Below are 17,695 nucleotides of genomic sequence, written 5' to 3'. Positions count from 1 at the left end.
GAGCCCAGAACCGGACTCTCCAGATGAGGCCTTACCAGGGCAGAGTAGAGGGGGAGGATCACCTCCCTCGACCTGCTGGACACGCTCTTCTTAATGCACCCCAGAATGCCATTGGCCTTTTTGGCCACAAGGGCACACTGCTGGCTCATGGCCAACCTGTCGTCCACCAGGACGCCCAGGTCCCTCTCTGCAGAGCTCCTCTCCAGCAGCTCATCCCCCAGCCTGTATTGGTGCATGCAATTATTCCTCCCTAGGTGTAAGACCCTACACTTGCTTTTGTTGAACCTCATCCGGTTTCTTACTGCCCAGCTCTCCAGCCTGTCCAAGTCTTGCTGAATGGCAGCACAGCCTTCAGGCGTGTCAGCCAGTCCTCCCAACTTCATATCATCAGCAAACTTGCTGATGGTGGCCATTATCCCCTCATCAAGGTCATTGATGAAGATGTTTCGTAGCCCACCCCATCATGTTCAAAACACAGTTTCTTTGAAATTTCCAACTCTCATCTTTAATGACCCAGAGCCCCTCTAATGCTCTCCCTGTGAACTCGAGGGGAAGCTTTCTCATAATTTCTTCTTAAATGCCCCATTGCTCCTAACCATGTTAAATACCCATGGACTTTTTACATTACAGGAGAGTAGTAAACACACTACTAAGCTTGCAGAACCAAACTAATGGCTATTCCTATCAGGCCATGGCCATTTCCTCCCAACCCTGACCCACAAAAACTCTCCCCATCAGACCTCTTGACAATGCACACCACTGGGTCTGGAGTCTGCTCTAATCCCAAGGAATTGGCAGCTCTGCACGACAGCTTCACACTCCCACGGGCTATCAGCACTTCCCCTCCCTCACACTGTACAGATCTGGCGCAGCCTGCCTCCTCTTTTCTCCACAGAACTGAAGGTCCAGCTCTTGCTAAGGGATTCAAAGCTTGGCTAAAAACTGGCTTGGAAGGGAGCCTTGGAAAGGGAAGAAGGGATGTACAGCAGTTCTGCCAAGGAAAAGATGAGTTCTATAAGAGAGAACATAGGCTCTGCAGTGGCACAGTGTGAAGCCTCCTGCTTGAAAGCTTAGGTACCTACAGCATGGTCTAGAATCTTGGCCCTATATTCTCCAGGCTGCTCCCCACCTATGTGGGCCATCAAATACCATCAGTACAAATAACGGAATATCTGCTGTTTTACAGTTCCAGACACAATTCAACAGCTTGTCCAAAGCCAGAAGGATGCCTGTCTAAGAGCAAAGATGGGAACTTAAAATGTTACCTCATTCCTCTCAGAAATAAAGACTTTGGTAATTCAGCTCTGAATTAGACAGAAACACATAGCTGTACTCTGCTGTTATTAGATGACTCTCATCCCTCAGAATGAACCTTCATGACACCTATTTGTTTAGAACAAATAGTATCTCAGGTTTTCAGGGCATCTTATCCTCCCCTTACAGAAGGCTGCTTGAACTGGAGGAAGCTGGTATTCCCAGTACCACCACTGGGTGTGCTGCTGTTCAGAAGGGTTTTAGTCCAGCGCATCATCTTCCTTTTTGCCTCTACTCCAGCCCACAGGTCTTTGTAGACCAAAGACCCAAGCAGCACCATAGGATTACATGCCATCCCATCAGCCAGTGCGTGTGCAGCTGAACAACACCTCCAACCTTTGCTATCCCACCAGGCAAAATCAAAATGGAAGGGCCAAGTTTATACAGAGTATACTGTGTCCAGTGCCGCTGCTTTTCGAAATCCTATACTGACTGAACAGGGTGGTGGTTTCTCAGTTCCCCACAAGAGAAAGCAGTAGGCACCTGGGTGCTGGCTAGAGCCATGCTGCCAGCCAGCACAAATTGGAGCAGCAAGATGTCTGTTCTAATTTGAGCCACAGCTGCAAAACCTTTCAGGGTCCGCTCCAGAAGAGAAGCCATACAGCCTGGCTCCCTGCCAGCTCCTCTTGAGCTCTGTCCCCTTTGGCAGACCATTGAGTAAGGCTGGCCAGGACGCACACCAGCTCTTGGGGCTGTAGGGGGTGCAGAAGTGCTTCTGCAAGCTGCCCAGAGATGGCTCAGGAGCCAACGACACAACAGCCATTGCTGAATGAAGCTAAGCACAAAATCCTGCGTTGAGTCCACACCCAAACACCTCTCTCCCTGTGCAGAGTGGCTTTATTGCATGCACTCAGGAGCTTCTGAATGCAAACTGACAAAGGCAGAGACACTGTTTCCATGCTGCTCTTAAAACATTTACAAAGATATGTCACTTTAAGCAAGTTTATAAAAATTGCAATTAAACCCAGGGAGCGGAAGTGGTTTCAGAAACAGGGTGACATGAAGTCTTTCTATCCAGCTACATTTAAAAATTCAAGAGAACTATATAATTTCAACTCAAAAACTTTACCTAGCAGAAATTACTCCTAGATGAAACTGTTAGACAAGGAATAACTGTAGAAAGAATATCCCACTCCCAATGGAACCTTACTTAGAGGACATTGGTGAAAAATATAGTACTAAGGTGTGACGCAGATACTCATTACAAGCAATTGGCTGGGAACAAACATCATACACTAAGTATTGAACATGGATGTCATTGGTTAGTAAAAACATTTACTGCGAAAAAGCATTTGTGCAACACTGAAATAATCTGATAATTAAAATGTACATATTCTTTCATTTAGTGTGGGTGGATCAGGCAGCCAAGAGCATTGTTTGTGAGATTCCCTGCAAGGCAATAATGATTAGATTTATTGGTGGGGCATGTTTTGAGAAGAGCAGAGCTCGAACTACAAGTGACGGCGTGCTTCCTGCTCCTAATTCTGAGCTTCAGAGCAGCTCACTTGAAAAAACAAACCCTGGCCAGAATTAAATTCTATTTGGATTTCTAATTGCTGGATTCTAATGACTGCATTGGAATCAGTTCTCAAGGATTTCAGGAAAAAAATAGATTTGCCTCTGGGTCTCATTTGGAGTCTCACTGGGAAAAAGACCTTGTGTGAGTTTCAATGTTGTTTATGGAAGGTCTAATACAGGAGCCTTGAGATCCTCACCAGGTTTAAGGAGATTCATGACAATCTCTATTTTTTGTTAGGTCCAGCAAGGCATAGACCTCAAAACAGGCTATGGAGTGAAAATACTGACTTAATGGGAATGTTCAGCCACAAAAGAGTGAGCTCTATAAGGGACTTAAAAACCTCTATTACAAGAGTTGAGCATCTCCATCCTTCATATACCAGCTCTAAGGTTTTTGCAACAAAAGAGGAAGGACACTGCACTACTGTTCCATGTTTAAATCCAGTATCTGTGTAGGAATCCATTCTTCTCTCTGTTAATTTTTCTTCACCTAATCTATTTGCAAACAATATTCCTCTTCTGCTGAGAAGGAAAATTAGGAAAGGCAGTTGCAGGGAAGTAACTGCCAACACTGACAAACGGCTGCTTTCAGTTTTAACTTCTGAAAGAGCTCCATACACTGCATTCAATATATGGAGCGCAGTTCTTAATCTGCAGTGGTAACACAAGTAGCTATTGGGAAGAAGGATGGAAAGGACATCTTCCCTGAAGTAATTAAAGCTACCATGATTTTGAATCCTATAAGGGAATAAAACAACCAAAAACTTTTATTCAAATACTAAATACTCTTCTTCCCCATTTGCTAACTATACAACGAAGTACACAAGTATGCCCTTGAAAGATGTTTGTACATGATCAATCAGTACAGAACAAAAAATTAGTTTACTGCTAGTTTCTCTGCTTTTCTAAAAGGCTTAAGAGATTCTGCATTCCAGTTAGGTAAATGCATTGATGATGCCCAGATACTGGATTTCCTAGTGCACTTCAATACTATTTATCTCTCTTTCCTCTTCTCTTCCACTATACCAAAGCGAGAAAAGAAGGATGTCAGAGAATTCATTTCATACTTAGAAGATAAATTAAAAATGTAAGAAAAAGGAAGAATTTCTAGACAACAAATTGTGCCAACCAGATATGACACGCCAAACACAGTTGCTTTTCTCTTGCAGAGGTTCCAAAAAATCTTTCCTGACTTTTTCTCTTCAGTAATACCTTCCAGCCAGAGAGAAAAAAAGTGTTCCTCAAGAAGGTGGTCTTGGTAGATAGCCTTGTGCTCCATTCAACTGGCAGCTCAGGACACAGCTGAATCTCCACAAATAACACTGCTTTATTCCTAGAACCATCCTGCCTGATCATGGAAACTATGCTGTCTGAAAGGGATTTGGGGGAAGGTGATGTTCGGGGGTGGGGAGGGGTCTTTTATCTGTATGCAAAAATAAGTACTTCCCTTACCCTGGGATTCACAGCCATTTAACTATAAGAGATCTTGAACCAGCAAGGGAAGATGACATAAGAGGGAGAAAGCAACTGAGAATATGGCTATTAGCTATTCTGATGTTAGCTGTTCACTGAATGTCTATAATTCTGTGAATCCCTCAGTATAAACAACATTCCCCAAAGACATTCGCTTCCCTCAATATAGGGACCCTTTTCTTTTATCCCATGGCTTGCAAACTGGAACACTGCAGTTAAGCAGCTTCAGACATTCACTTTTAGAAGTACCTCTCAAATCTTACGATTTAAAAGAACAAATCTGTCCAGGATAATGTGATGAATGCCCCACTTCACACTTTCTGTCAAGAAAAGAGAGTTAAGCCTCAAGGCAACCCTGCAGCCCACCCAGGTACTCTGCTCAACAGGCAGGAATTTTCCATTTTTAGCACTACCTACAGCACACACACATACAATTCTGATCTTTCTTTTGCACCAAAAGAAACCAAACTATTGCATATCCCCGAGATGGCTGACCTTTGTAACAGGATCTTTAACCAATGACTGTTCAATATTTTAACTTCCAGTCCCCAGCAATGCTATTTAAGGAGCCATCTGAGACCTCTGCTGCTCCCAACGTTCCTGCCTGCAATGCGAAGAGAAATGAACTATTTTTTTGCCAGTTGCCTAGCAACCAGCCTAAGCTTTAGCAAGAAAACCAACAGAAGGAACAGCCTAAATCAGAAAATTTGTCTGCTCTTGCTGCAGAATTATGTATCAAATATATTTATATCTTTCTTTCTAACCTTCTGGAAAGCTGTATGTTGGCATTACAGACATGGCTGAGTCAAACTTGAAGCTCCTTGAAGCTACCAAAGACATCCGCTTTTGCTGCACTGTTTTAAATAAGGAGAAGTATTCCTTTTTTGGGTGCATGACAGATATGAGCAGCTCAGACATTAGCTGTCTCTATTTGGCTATGACCAGCACATATCAGCAACTCTCAAAGGGCTCAGAAACCAAAGTTCATGTCTGTGTAAGGCTGGTTTCAAAGCCCTAGAAGTGCTGCTGGCACAAGCCCTGGGCAAGGCTGCATTATCTCCCCTGCTGAGCAGCTGAAGGGAGCACCATGACTGCACTCCGGGCTCTGGGACAGCTGCAGCCTGCTTCCTCCTAAAACCAGCTGAATCACAGGTGCCAAGGAGGATGCGATTATTTCCCTTTGTATAGCATCAGATGCTTCCTGAAGTGTTATGTTATTAAGAACCATTCAGGTAGACAAGCGTGGCTCTTTCTTCTTGTCTTAAAGATGAGCAAACACAGGAAGGCTAAGAGGAGACAGGAGCGTCTTTGCGTAGTTGAAATCAGGTTTCTCTGCTCAGTTTTGCAATGTGCCATCCTTCTGGCTTCAATTCCTCTACTGGCAGCCATTCAGAACAGGGGGACCAGCAACCACACAATTGTTTCTGGAATCATGCAATTGCTGTCCTGAAGGCAAGCACGGGGCTGATGCAATGGTGTTTTGCAGGCACCGGATGAATGCCTGGGCAGCTGAATACCAGGCACCCCAGGAACATCACCAGCAGCCCCAGCACAAGGTCTGCTGAGCACAGCTCTTGCCTCCAGAAAACTTCCTCCTGCTCCACTGGACTCCCATCACAGAGGCTCTTCTCTCCAGCCTCTCCACCAACTCCAGACCTCTTCTCTCACAGACATCCTGCTGTTCTTCATCCCCTAAATGAGTATGAGGGAGGGAGGGGCAAGGGCAGATTATCGCCCCTCAGCAGATACTCTTGACATTCCTCAGGAAGGCCAAGACTGTATCGCTCCCCACTTCTGCTGTCAGGAAACATATAAACAATCCTAGAGCTTTTAAGTCAGTAATGAAAAAAAACAATAATAAATAGAGCAGAAATATTAAATCTGAGCATGAAAATGTTTCATGCAATGAATATACTAGTAATAAATATCCACTGGACATGAAAGCTGACTAAGACTGCTGCAGGTTGAAAGGCTCAGCTAGGGCATCCAGAACTCATAGATCAAGTATATTCATCATTCACCTAATAATTTCAGTTCTCTCTGAAGCAGAATCCTCCCTCACCACCCTTGGGGAAACAGCACATCACTGTCATGAAAGACAAATCCTGTCCCCTTGGATTGGTATTTAAAAGGGAAGCATCAACACTGCTTTATGTGTGCCTTTACAAGGCGCACTGTTTATTGATTCACCTTTCCCTTCAGGTGCAGCGCAAAAAAAACATGTGATGCACAACCAGAAGACCATCAAGTACTGTTGATCTAAATCAGAATCCAACCCCATGATGTAAGAGCTCCAGTGACATTTTGGGACACTCGGGATGGGTCCTGTGTGGGGCTGTGAAGTGTGGAAAGGGACAAGAGTCTGAACATGTAACTGATCCAACTGGTCTGAGGCCAGAGAAATGCTTGCAAGTGCACAAGTACCCTATTTCACATCCCTCTTGCCTATAATACATCACCTAGACTGACAATTTTGCCTCCAACTTCAGACACCAGCAGCTGTGTGCTGGTCATCTCCATGGCCTTCAGTGCAAAACACTTAGCTGCAAAGCTGCAGATTCTCATCGCAGTCTTCTACTCTGTAAATACAAGTTTGGGCCTTTTCCATTCTGCTGAAAACAGGTCACTTTTACTTTTTGAAAGTCTTGAGACAAGCAGATGCAACCTACTGCACTCATTTTAGGCTGGCAGCAGGACAGTGGCTCATCTCACAGCCTGAGGACTGTGCCAGATGGCATCGGGCTATCACAGTGCTCACCACTCGGGCTAGGTCGGTCTGCGCATGGCAGGCACAGGGAGCTGCTATGCCCACTCCACCCTGGCTGTCATGTCACCAAATTATGAATGTTACTACCAGCAGAAGCAACTCAAAGCATCTGTGCAGAGTTCTGCATTGTTTTCTAGCACCAATGCAGAAAAACGAGGGTTCTGCATCAGTCTGATTTAAGCTTTTCTCTTGCCTATCCAGAATTACACTGCTGACACAGGACATCTCTTAGTGTCCCCTTTCTACAGCAGGTATGTCTCATGCCATTGTCTGCAGCTTCCCAGCATTTCATCTAAAATTGTCCATAAAAGTATTTCAAATTTCAGGCCATACTGCAATCATAAATAAAAAAAAGTGCTCCTTTTGTTCAAAAAACACACAGTACATGCATGCCCAAGAACAGCCTTAAAAACAAACGAAACAAAAAACCACACGAAGAAGCAGATGACATCATTTTTATCATTAAGGGAGATGCTGAGAAGCACAGGCAAGTTAAATTGCTGTCACTCCATTATTTCTACTGCTTTAAGTGGATAGAAGAACAATAGGAAGGTTATGCTTCTCTGAGCTTTCTTATTCACTGTTTTATAAATCCCTAAGGCCTTGCCTACTCTGTAAGAAAATTCTGAAGTGACATGCCTATTTTTATTAAGATGCATCCTTTTTAAACTAACGAATAAACTCAAGCATACACACAGTGACGAGCTTAGCTGGTTGACTTAACATTCACAGTGATCACTTGTGAAAAATCGAGCAATTTTTGGCAATTTTTTGGCTAGTTCAACACAGTACAGAACAGAGGACAAGACAGACCTTTACGGCATTTTTTAAGAAGGTCAGATTTTGCAAATCCTAAAAATGTATTTGAAAAAAAAAAAAAAAGAAAGAAAAAAAAGAAAAAAAAAGACCAAGTTCCAGCATTCACAAGTCGGTAAAAGGGTTCCTGTCGTGCCCAAGATTTATGGGCGCAATTTGCTGTACTGCAGAACAAGTAACACTGCAGGATGTGAGATTTCATTACCAAGAAATGAGATCAGGAATTGGCTGTGACTGAGATAGGTGAAAATAGATCTTTTAACTATAAAAGCTCATGTGTGCTCTGCATTCTGCATTCTAGGCAAGCTACACTGTTATCATCAGTTCTTCCTGCTGCACTGGAGTACTTTCATGTAAATGAAATCTGTTCTGCTATCAAGCTGCAAAGAAGAATAAAAATGTATGCTGTATCTCCCATTAGCAAGATGACGCATTGCAGAATATACGACAGGAACCCTCAGAGAATACTTGTGGATTAGAAGTGAAATGCTGCACAGGCGAGATTGCTGTGTAAGGGAATCTCCTCTGCCCCATTGGAGGCTCAGAAAATTGAGAGCTTTTACATTAACAGGCAAGATCAGGCCACTCTACCTTCTAAATATTTGAAGTTCAGGCAAAAATAGGCTACACAACCTTTAAAGGCAATAAACCTTCCAGACAAGTCAAGAGAGTTTATGGGTAGATACTATGCCTTCCATCACTGTGTTTCTAGTCATTGTTACCCTGAATATCAACAGATCAGGTCTCCAGAGGATTTGGAAAGGCAGAGAGGGCAGCTATGTGCTAACTCCAGCTGAATGCCAAGGGGAGCTGCACCCAACTTCTACAGCCCTCACCTGACAAAGGCCAATGCAAGGTATTACCATCATGGCACCACTTCTCCTATTCCACTAGTCCTCCAGGAGCTTCATGTTTCCATGAATGTGACTGAGTCAAGCTATCATTTTCCATATCCAATTGTAATTGTCCAGGGTGTTACACAAATCACCAGTGACAAAAGCTCCACACAAGCTCCACAGGCAGTCTTTTCCAGTGTACTGCAATTCATTTTTTTTCTTCCTAATTGGAAACATGAACTTGGGTTGCTGCAACTGGAAGACATCACATCTTATCCTATTCATTACAGACAGTATGAAACACTTCTTTACAAAAACTCTTGAAGATTTGTTTATCTTGGTCTTTTTTTTCCCCTCTGCCTTCACGGTTAAATTTGTTTTTTCCTCTCTCCATAGTGTTCTTAACTATACCCTTAGCCATACTTGATGCTCTTAATAGACCTTCTCTTGTTGGTCTGCCATTTTCCTAACCCAACAGCTACCAGTCTTAAGGCTTTGTCTCTGCTCATAAAAAGAAAGGAATCCCTTCAGACATCTTCTGCGCTTTCCTGCTACTTACAAATTGCAGGACGACAATTTTTTTTGCAAAAGCATTACACTGTGTATTTATCTCCAAATACAGTTTCCAATTCCGCTTAAGGCCATGAAAGGCCAAGAGAAGGTATCACGTGGCTCATGACAGTTAGTTGGTGATCTCTGCCTAGTTCCACCTGGACCACCTATACTCCATGGGCATGGAATATAGGACCATGCTATAATGGTCTTTTACCACACAGCATTAATCTGCTCACAATTCCTAACAGCTGTAGGTAGAAACTCTCAGCACAAACCAGCTTTTTTTTTTTTTTTTTTTTAAATCACCTACTTTTCCTGCAGGAAATCTCTTAAGAAAAGATTTGTACTACCTCTGCCGATCTTTTGCAACCAGACTTCAGACAGATCAGTGGTTTGCTGGTAACTTTGACAAATACTATACTGATTTAAAAAAACTTCTGTTGTGACAAAAGTACATGCATTCAAACATCCTTTGTTTTTCTATAGAAAAAGCATCAACATATTCTTGAAAATCTTTAAAGTCTCTTCCAATCCAAGTCATGCTATGACTGATGAGATGGAGAAACAACTTAAAGAGACGTTAAGTCAACTGCCCAAAGACACAGAGTTGATGACAGTGAGACATCAGTAGCCATCTTATGCTAAGATTCTTTATGTTGAAACAGCATGGAACGGAAAGGAATATAATGCTTTTCAATCCACAGCCTTGTGTAAAATCCATTTTCCCTCTGATAATGAAGATTAAACACTACATGGAAAGAACAGTACAGGTTATGAAGTGCACACACACATGAAGTGCAATCAAAGTCTCAAAGGGGAGCACTGTCCTTTCACATAAACTGCCTGGTGGCACCTACCCGCACAAAACACAATCAAACACATTCAAAAAGATAACCTAGATGCATTCCACTGGAGGAAAAATTGCCCTTTTAAAGTCCTTTGGTTTCAACTTTACCTTTCCACAAGCCACCATGGACAGGGCAAGCTGGTACCAGAGGTGAAATTCATCAAATGCGAACTTCATGGCTCTCTCCAAGCACTGAGAAACAAACGTTGGAGAAAAGTCAGATATTTTTTATTGTTGTTTAAACATATATCTGATGCTTTGGCATGGCTCAGAAATCAAACAAGGGGTGACAACTAGTTGTGGAGAAGGTCAGGTTGTTTTCTTCTGCTTTTTTTTTTTTGATGATGACATCATCTTCCTCCTCTTAGTTAACGGGGCCTGCTAGCATACAACATCACTTTAAATTAGGACTGCTTTATTCAAATGCCTACATAAAAATTAGCTTAATGTCTCAAACAGTTCTGGCCTGTGTGGCCGTAGGTCTGCAGCTGTTTCTACTAATTGTCAAATAGTATGCTTGGTTTTCACCTCCCTGATGAAGAGCCAGCAGTTACAGAATATATGGGTCACTCTTGCACATTTCAAGTGGAAGTTCAAAGAGAAGCTAGAGGTACCTCAGAAAGCATGACATACTGCCCTCTTCTGCCCAGAGTGATGCTGAGAAGGTCATAGACTTCAGAAGCATCCCGAAGGCTGACAGCGCGGTCATCCTGCTGGTCAGGGGCACGGCTGATCACTGCATCCCGGTTTGCCTGGGTACAGATATAAATGGACAGTCAGACATCAATAGAGCAAGAGAACTGACTCCTTCGTAAGTTCCACCGATCACCCATAGCATGCCAAGTAAAATCACCACGTTTGGGTTTTTTGTTGTTGTTGTTTTTTTTTTTTTTTTAAAATTAAAAATACAGATGATGTTCCCATGCAAAAGTAGACTTGATTTTTATCCACACAAAGTAAACTCAAAAGGACAGCTGCACATACAGAAAGGATCTGTATGAATACCTCATCTAGTTTGTTTCACACAATCAGAAAGTTAGGAAACAAACCTAACAGATCAGATCCTCCATAATTAAAAATCCAAAGCTATCCTTAATCTATCACAGAACTGTTTGAGTTGGAAGGGACCCTTCAAAGGTCATCTGGTTCAACTCCCCTGCAATGAACAGGGAAACCTACAGCTCGATCAGGTTGCTTGCAGTTTCATCCAGCCTGACCTTAAGCGTCCCCAGAGATGGGACACTCATCACCTCTTTGACAACTTGCTCAAATCTGTGTTCTTTACTAATTCAATTGCCTACAATTGTGATGTTCCAAAACATCATATGTCATAGACTGAAATTTACCTCAAGATCCCAGCCTCTGCTTTCTGTGAACAAGGAAAATCTTAATCCCAGTGTAAAGAGAAAATTCCTTCTATTTTCCAAACATTCAGGCTGGGCTTCACTCAGCCTGCCTAACCTCTGAGAAAGGCAGTGCTTTATGCTATTGAGCATACAGACCACACAGATACAGCACCCCAGGCATCCCAGCTCAGTGGGGCGCAACATAAGAAAACATTCAGGTCTGACACCTAAAAGATCAGAAAAATTAGGACACTGCCAACAGTTTCACCCGAAGCAAACACAAACAAAACATTCCCTCCCCAAAGCAAGGAGGTTATTTCTTTTTAATTGCAGGAAGATTTTTTTTTTCCTAAAAAGATTAAACATGAGAATTAAATGAAATAAAAATTTCCAGAATATACAGCCCTTGAAGCCCACATATTTTAGTATGATTAAGCTGTAACAGTATCATCATTACATTATCTGTGTAGTACCCAGTTCCAAGCACTTTATCACAGTTGAAACAGCAAACACAATTACTGACAACTAAATCACAACCAAGAGCCATACAGTGAATGCGTTTAAAGTCAAACTGACAGGTCAGACTCAGTACAGTGTTTGGATCATGTACAAAAATTTATACCACCTCTTGTAGCAAGAAAAGTGGTTTCTTTCTCATGTTACTGCAAAAGACAATTAGTAATTAAAAAAGATGGTTCAGAACAAGATGTGTGAGACACTGTGTAAGACAATGAGAGCAACTTCAAACAGAAAACTCTGCAACTAGTGTTGAGAAGCACGGTTCATCTGTCTTTAGCAGATATAACTAAAAAAATGCTGCAGCTCTGTTTGGATTTAACTCCAAGACTACTTAAATAAATAAAATAAAATAAAAAGCTTTCTAAAAAAAGCAAATAAGGAAAGCTTCTGAGATTGTGAGATTACTACTTTAAAAAGAGTCAAAGCTTATACAGAACAATTCTTATTGCCATGTGAATTCTCCTATGTATATACAATAGCATTAACATAATTTTCTGCATCATTTAAATGGTGACTTTTTTTTTTTTTAATAGAAAATAGCACCCTCATGTTCTGTAATCTGATCGGCCTCCCATTAGAATCAATTATAGCCCGATGCTTTTTTGGGTATCCATCTAGCACCAAGCTACGGTTTCTGAATTGCTGCATTAGCACAAATAGAAAATTAACCAGAACCGGTGAGTGCCCATTAACATCTGCTAGCAGATGTTGGTACTAGATACAAAAACATGCCCTAATTCCACAATAAGTAGGAATGGGATGTATTACTTCGAGGTAATGTTCTAAAATTGCAGTCATACTGAACATATCGTACACATTGTACTTCACCTAGGCAGTGAGTAGTTAAAAACAACATATGCATAGGCATGACTAATGTTCTTTACAAGGTCATAAACCATATTTTGTTCCATCTTTTAAATCGCAATGCCACAGAAGGTCTCTGCAATCCATCACTTTACTTCCACATACAAAAGTTGCCGCTGAGCAAGTTTATCAAGTCACTTCTATTCTAGCAATTTTTAATGGTTATGTAAATACTGACCCTACCTCCAATTGCTAATTCCAGTTGTTCAAAAATCAAGAAACCCTTACATTAACACAAAGTTGTTTATAGAACACCAAATCTCACAACAAACTGACCCATTAGAAGTAGAAAGAGCATGGATTGCATACGAACAATAAGATAAATCATCATCCTGAGGCTCAGGGTACCATTTACCTTTGCAGTGTTACATAAAGGAAAGTGGAGGAGGGAAGTGTGAATCAATACTTTCTGAAATCCCCCAGAAAAATGCAAATATTTCTTTGGCTTCTAAAGATGATGGGTGCTGTGATCGGAGTCACCATTTTTCCTGTCTATGTTTATGTTTGTGTAAACATCACTGGGGCAGCCAGAAATCCTGACGGTCACTGGTCAACACAGGCGCAAGCCATTTCCATCATTGCTATTTTAATACCCGTGTTTCTGCTCTTTACACTAATTTTCCTGAACACAACTGGAAAAAGGGTTATTTGTCCAACACTGATCTCTAAATAAAGCATCGGTAAGCAACAATTCTCTGATTTGTCCCACTGCATTATTTCCTCCTCCACTCTAAGCAGAATCAGAAGAGCTACAAATACATTTTTGACACCCCCAGTGTGATTCTTCCCTTTACCACTGTCACACAGATGTGCCTCACTGCACACAGGCAGGACGGAGAGCTGGTGAGTCACACTGGCAGAAAAGATCCTCTGTTTAAGAACGTGTAGGATGGAGAAGGTCACTACCAACAGGACTGACTTGTATTCACAGAGGAAAATATAAAATCAATCCCTCTCTATCTTGGGTAATATGGCAACCCATTGTGTTTGCATACTCTGGGATTCATTACAGACACAACACCAACACAGGACAGCAAGCATCCTCCCAGCAGTGACAGGATGCATGCATCCAAGAGGGCTTGCAGCTGGTGCCACAAGCTCACACAGCTCACCCATGACGGTGTCTCTGGCCCAGCACAGGCACTCCAGCTGCACAGACCCAGCCAGGTTATAGCAGGGAACGTCTGCTTTTATGTAGATCAGCAACTGGTCTAACAGTCCTGCTGAGCTACGGACAGCTTCCATCTTCATACCCGCATATACAGCGCATCTGCATCAGGACAACCCACCTGTCCACAGGGATTTGCTGAACGTCACTGACATTGCTGTGCCACAGCCACGTGATAATTGCAACTTATTTATGGTATGTTTATTACATGTATCTGTAGAGAGGAAAAGGGCCACAGCAAATCCAAACAGCCGTTACTTCAGCAGCTATTACACACACACATTCATGCTGCAGAAAATCAAATTTTACCACAGTACAGAGATGTGCTTCTTAATAAAACATCAAGCAATCATATGCATTTCAGCAGAGCATATTCCATGTAGCAGTCCCTTCACACTACAACTAGCTATGAAGTATCCTTTAATTGCTCTCTTTGAAAGATGGCTCCCCCTGCTTTGTTTCAAATAAGAAAAAGAAAGCAATTAAAATCTTTAATGAGTGCCTGCTGCCTGCCCCTTAATTCATGGGCATTCTAACGTTCAACTTGTGTTTTTTCAAAAGAGACATAATTGCCAGATCCACTGCAACCCATCTATACACAACTGCAGAATGTTCTACAGTGTACTGTAATAATGTAATTGGTATGACTCAATACTAACATTAAGAGAGGAAAAACAAATGCTATGTGTGTAAGATTGACAACAAGGCTTTAAAATCATGCAGTTGATGCTTCTGCTAAGAGGTGGGAAATACTCAGCCCACATCCTTTGGGTCTTCATTCAGGCTGCTTTGCCTGTACTGCCAACAAAATGAATGAACTCCTTGCAGTGGCATAGACTCATTCAGATGTAAAAGGCTGCTGAATTCCCATCTAAGTTACTGATGATCTCTACACAGCACTTGAAGACACAAAATACTCGAGGTTGACCACAAGGCTGTTGTGAGAACGGGAAGCAGGCGGAATGAGGAGGAAATACTAAACGCCAACCATTCCCACATCTGCTGAGACTGAGATACCACAACTTGCTCAATTGCAGAGCAGCAGCTCAGAGAATGAAAACTTACTGCCTGTATGAACCGTGTGGCATCTGTCTCATTTCTGGTAGGCAACAGCCTATAGATTACAAGACCCCATTAACTGTCTCAGCCCATAAATACAAAGAGGCTGGAAGGCTGAGTTTCTCTCTCACCCACAGCACAAACACAGCAGAGCATGGTAAAGGACTTGGTTTGTATAAGTAGCAACTTCACTTAAAATGAGTAACTCCATTTCTATAAACATCAAGGAGGAACAATGCAGCCATAAAGACAAAGCAAGCAAGCCAGCCATGTCCTCAAAATAAATCAGTCCCTGTCTAACTTACTGAGAGTTTGGCCGGTGAGTGAGCATATTAATTCCACATATTGTTACTTTTTTCTCTTTTCCCTCAATGTAAGTACTTTGAAGCAAAATGCATCAGTGGTTCACAAGAACAGACAATTAAAAAGACAGCTACTACAAACTACTGGAGAATTACAGTCCAAATAAGTAGAAACTACTGGCTATTATCCACCCTCACCACATGGCCAGTTTGCAAAGCATGTGAAATATTCAAATTATCCTTGGACAGCTAACATATGAACATTCTTCTCCATTTTCCTTTTGATTTGGCATTTGATTATAAAATGTGACCGTCATCTCTCTCACCAGGTATGTTCAAATAGTTGGTATTGTAGCAGAACTAATTCTGGAAAAGTGTGCTGAAAGCAAGACATATGGTCCCTTTCAGCCAAAGCAGTCCAACAAAAGGAAAGAAAAGGGAAAGAATAATCATAGAATCATATAATTGCTTGGGTTGGAAAAGACCTTAAAGATCATCGAGTCCAACTGCAACCTAACAATACTACCCTAGCTTTAACAACTCACCACTAAATCATGTCCCTGAGCACCATATCCAAAGGCAGGTTTATCTATGGGATTCGTCTTAGGTACCAAAATCATATATCTGCTATTAGTAATCAGCATTTTAGAGAGTTATCTTTCAAGAATTTGCATCCTTCCTGCAATTCTAAAAATAAACCAATCTTATGCAAAACAAAAGAAGAGAAACTCTACCCAACCCTCTGCAACTCACATTATAACTATTTATTCATGAGTACATTAATAGGGGTGATGTATTTCCCACTAGAAACATCCAGCAATCCATCTTCTCAGGACCAAATTGCAAAGCTTTGCCTTGCAGATCAGAGAAAGTCAAGCTTGCTATTATAAGCACAGCACCGTAATTTAGAAGGAACAAATAGAACAGGCAATCCTGTCCCCAGTTGTCTCCTTCACCTGCTATAGTCCAAAGGCCCTCAAAGAAATACATGACTGCTGAGCAGCTATTGTATCATCACTGGGCTTGGAATCATAATAAAAAAAAGAAGGAAAGGAAAGAAAGGTTCCAGAAAGGCAATACGAGTTTTTCCTCTTTCAGCTGTGGGATAGTATTGTTTTATAAAGTAAGGAACTGCAGAGCTAATACATGTTAATTATTTCTGTGTTTAAATATAAATGTGTTGAAACTTACTCCCTTAAAGGCATGCTCAGAACCATGAGATTGCTCTCACAAAAAGAACAAGGACAAGTCCCGATATCTTACTTCCCCCCTCACCATCTGCTCTGTGTTCTCAGGCTTTCCAAGGTCAAATCGTCTTTAGGGATTCAAATCAGAGGTAAGATGGGTATGACATTTCTAATCTTCATTACAGAGGAACAGAATTTATCAGTTTTGGACACAAGGAGCTTCATTTCCAGTAAGACTGTAGTGAACACAGAATCAAAAAAATTAAAAAATGTCACGTTATTTGGTATGTTTGGCGGACCACATCAGCCAGAATCCCTAGCTGTAAGAGACAGCATTGCCAAGGCCCAAATAAAGGATTCTAGACTGTATTTAGACCTCTGATTCAAGAAGGGAAGATTTCTAAATACAAATAAAGAACTTATTTTGGTTTTGCTTTTTTTTTTTTTTTAATTTAAAAAATACACACTAAAAGGAATAGAAAGCATGTTCTGAGAAACTTCAAGCAGATCTTAAGGGGCAGCACAACCAACAACACTTCTGAAAGCAGTCACTGAAACAAACAGAACTGTGGTTAAGAATTAGCCCTGCCAAACCTCCCCTACTGCCTCCAGCAGCACAACAGCCCCAGTGTGCTGACAGGACCAGCAGAACCAGCACCTCCCCCACCCACCGTGTGGGGCAAGGAACCATGTGCAGCCACGGCATGCACTCAGCCCTCCCAGAGACAGTGCCATTGGGTTTGATGTGTTAAACACAGGCAGAAATGGGGCTGGCAGTTCAAAAATAGGATGGCCCGTTTTTCCAGTGCATAACTAGAACCCATCATTCTAATGCAGCCTGAGCTTGTGAGAGCCAGCAGAAGCTGGCCTCCTCCCAGTTGAGAGAGAGTGTATTTTTCTCCTCTCACAAACAGCCCATCCATCCAAACCATTGCTCTGGCTGTGCATAAGGAATGAGAACGTAGCCATGAGGCCTCCAATGCCCCTACAGACAGCCCTGACTGTGGTACTCGTGAGGATACCCAATTTGTTTCACCAGATTCCTCCACGAGAGCTCCATAGCCAGCCATGGCAGCTAAATAATAGCTGGCACAAAGGACGAGCATGTGCCAAACCCAATAACT

General features: G+C 42.0%; 1 protein-coding gene across 4 annotated transcripts in view; it reads right to left on the bottom strand.

The window, feature by feature from the left end:
* TTC7A (tetratricopeptide repeat domain 7A) overlaps positions 1-17,695 on the bottom strand; it is a 161,407-nt gene that overhangs the window by 109,515 nt on the left and 34,197 nt on the right. For all 4 annotated transcript variants that reach the window (XM_085219390.1, XM_085219391.1, XM_085219392.1 and 1 more), the window contains 2 exons: positions 10,741-10,878; positions 10,235-10,318 (listed from right to left, as the gene is read on the bottom strand). In XM_085219390.1, the coding sequence (XP_085075516.1) occupies positions 10,235-10,318; positions 10,741-10,878 (222 nt within the window). The remainder of the gene's footprint in view (positions 1-10,234; positions 10,319-10,740; positions 10,879-17,695) is intronic.

The sequence above is a fragment of the Meleagris gallopavo genome, chromosome 2, assembly GCF_905368555.1.
Source record: "Meleagris gallopavo chromosome 2, MGAL_WU_HG_1.1, whole genome shotgun sequence".
NCBI lineage: Eukaryota > Metazoa > Chordata > Aves > Galliformes > Phasianidae > Meleagris > Meleagris gallopavo.
This window is presented reverse-complemented; position numbering and strand designations above follow the sequence as displayed.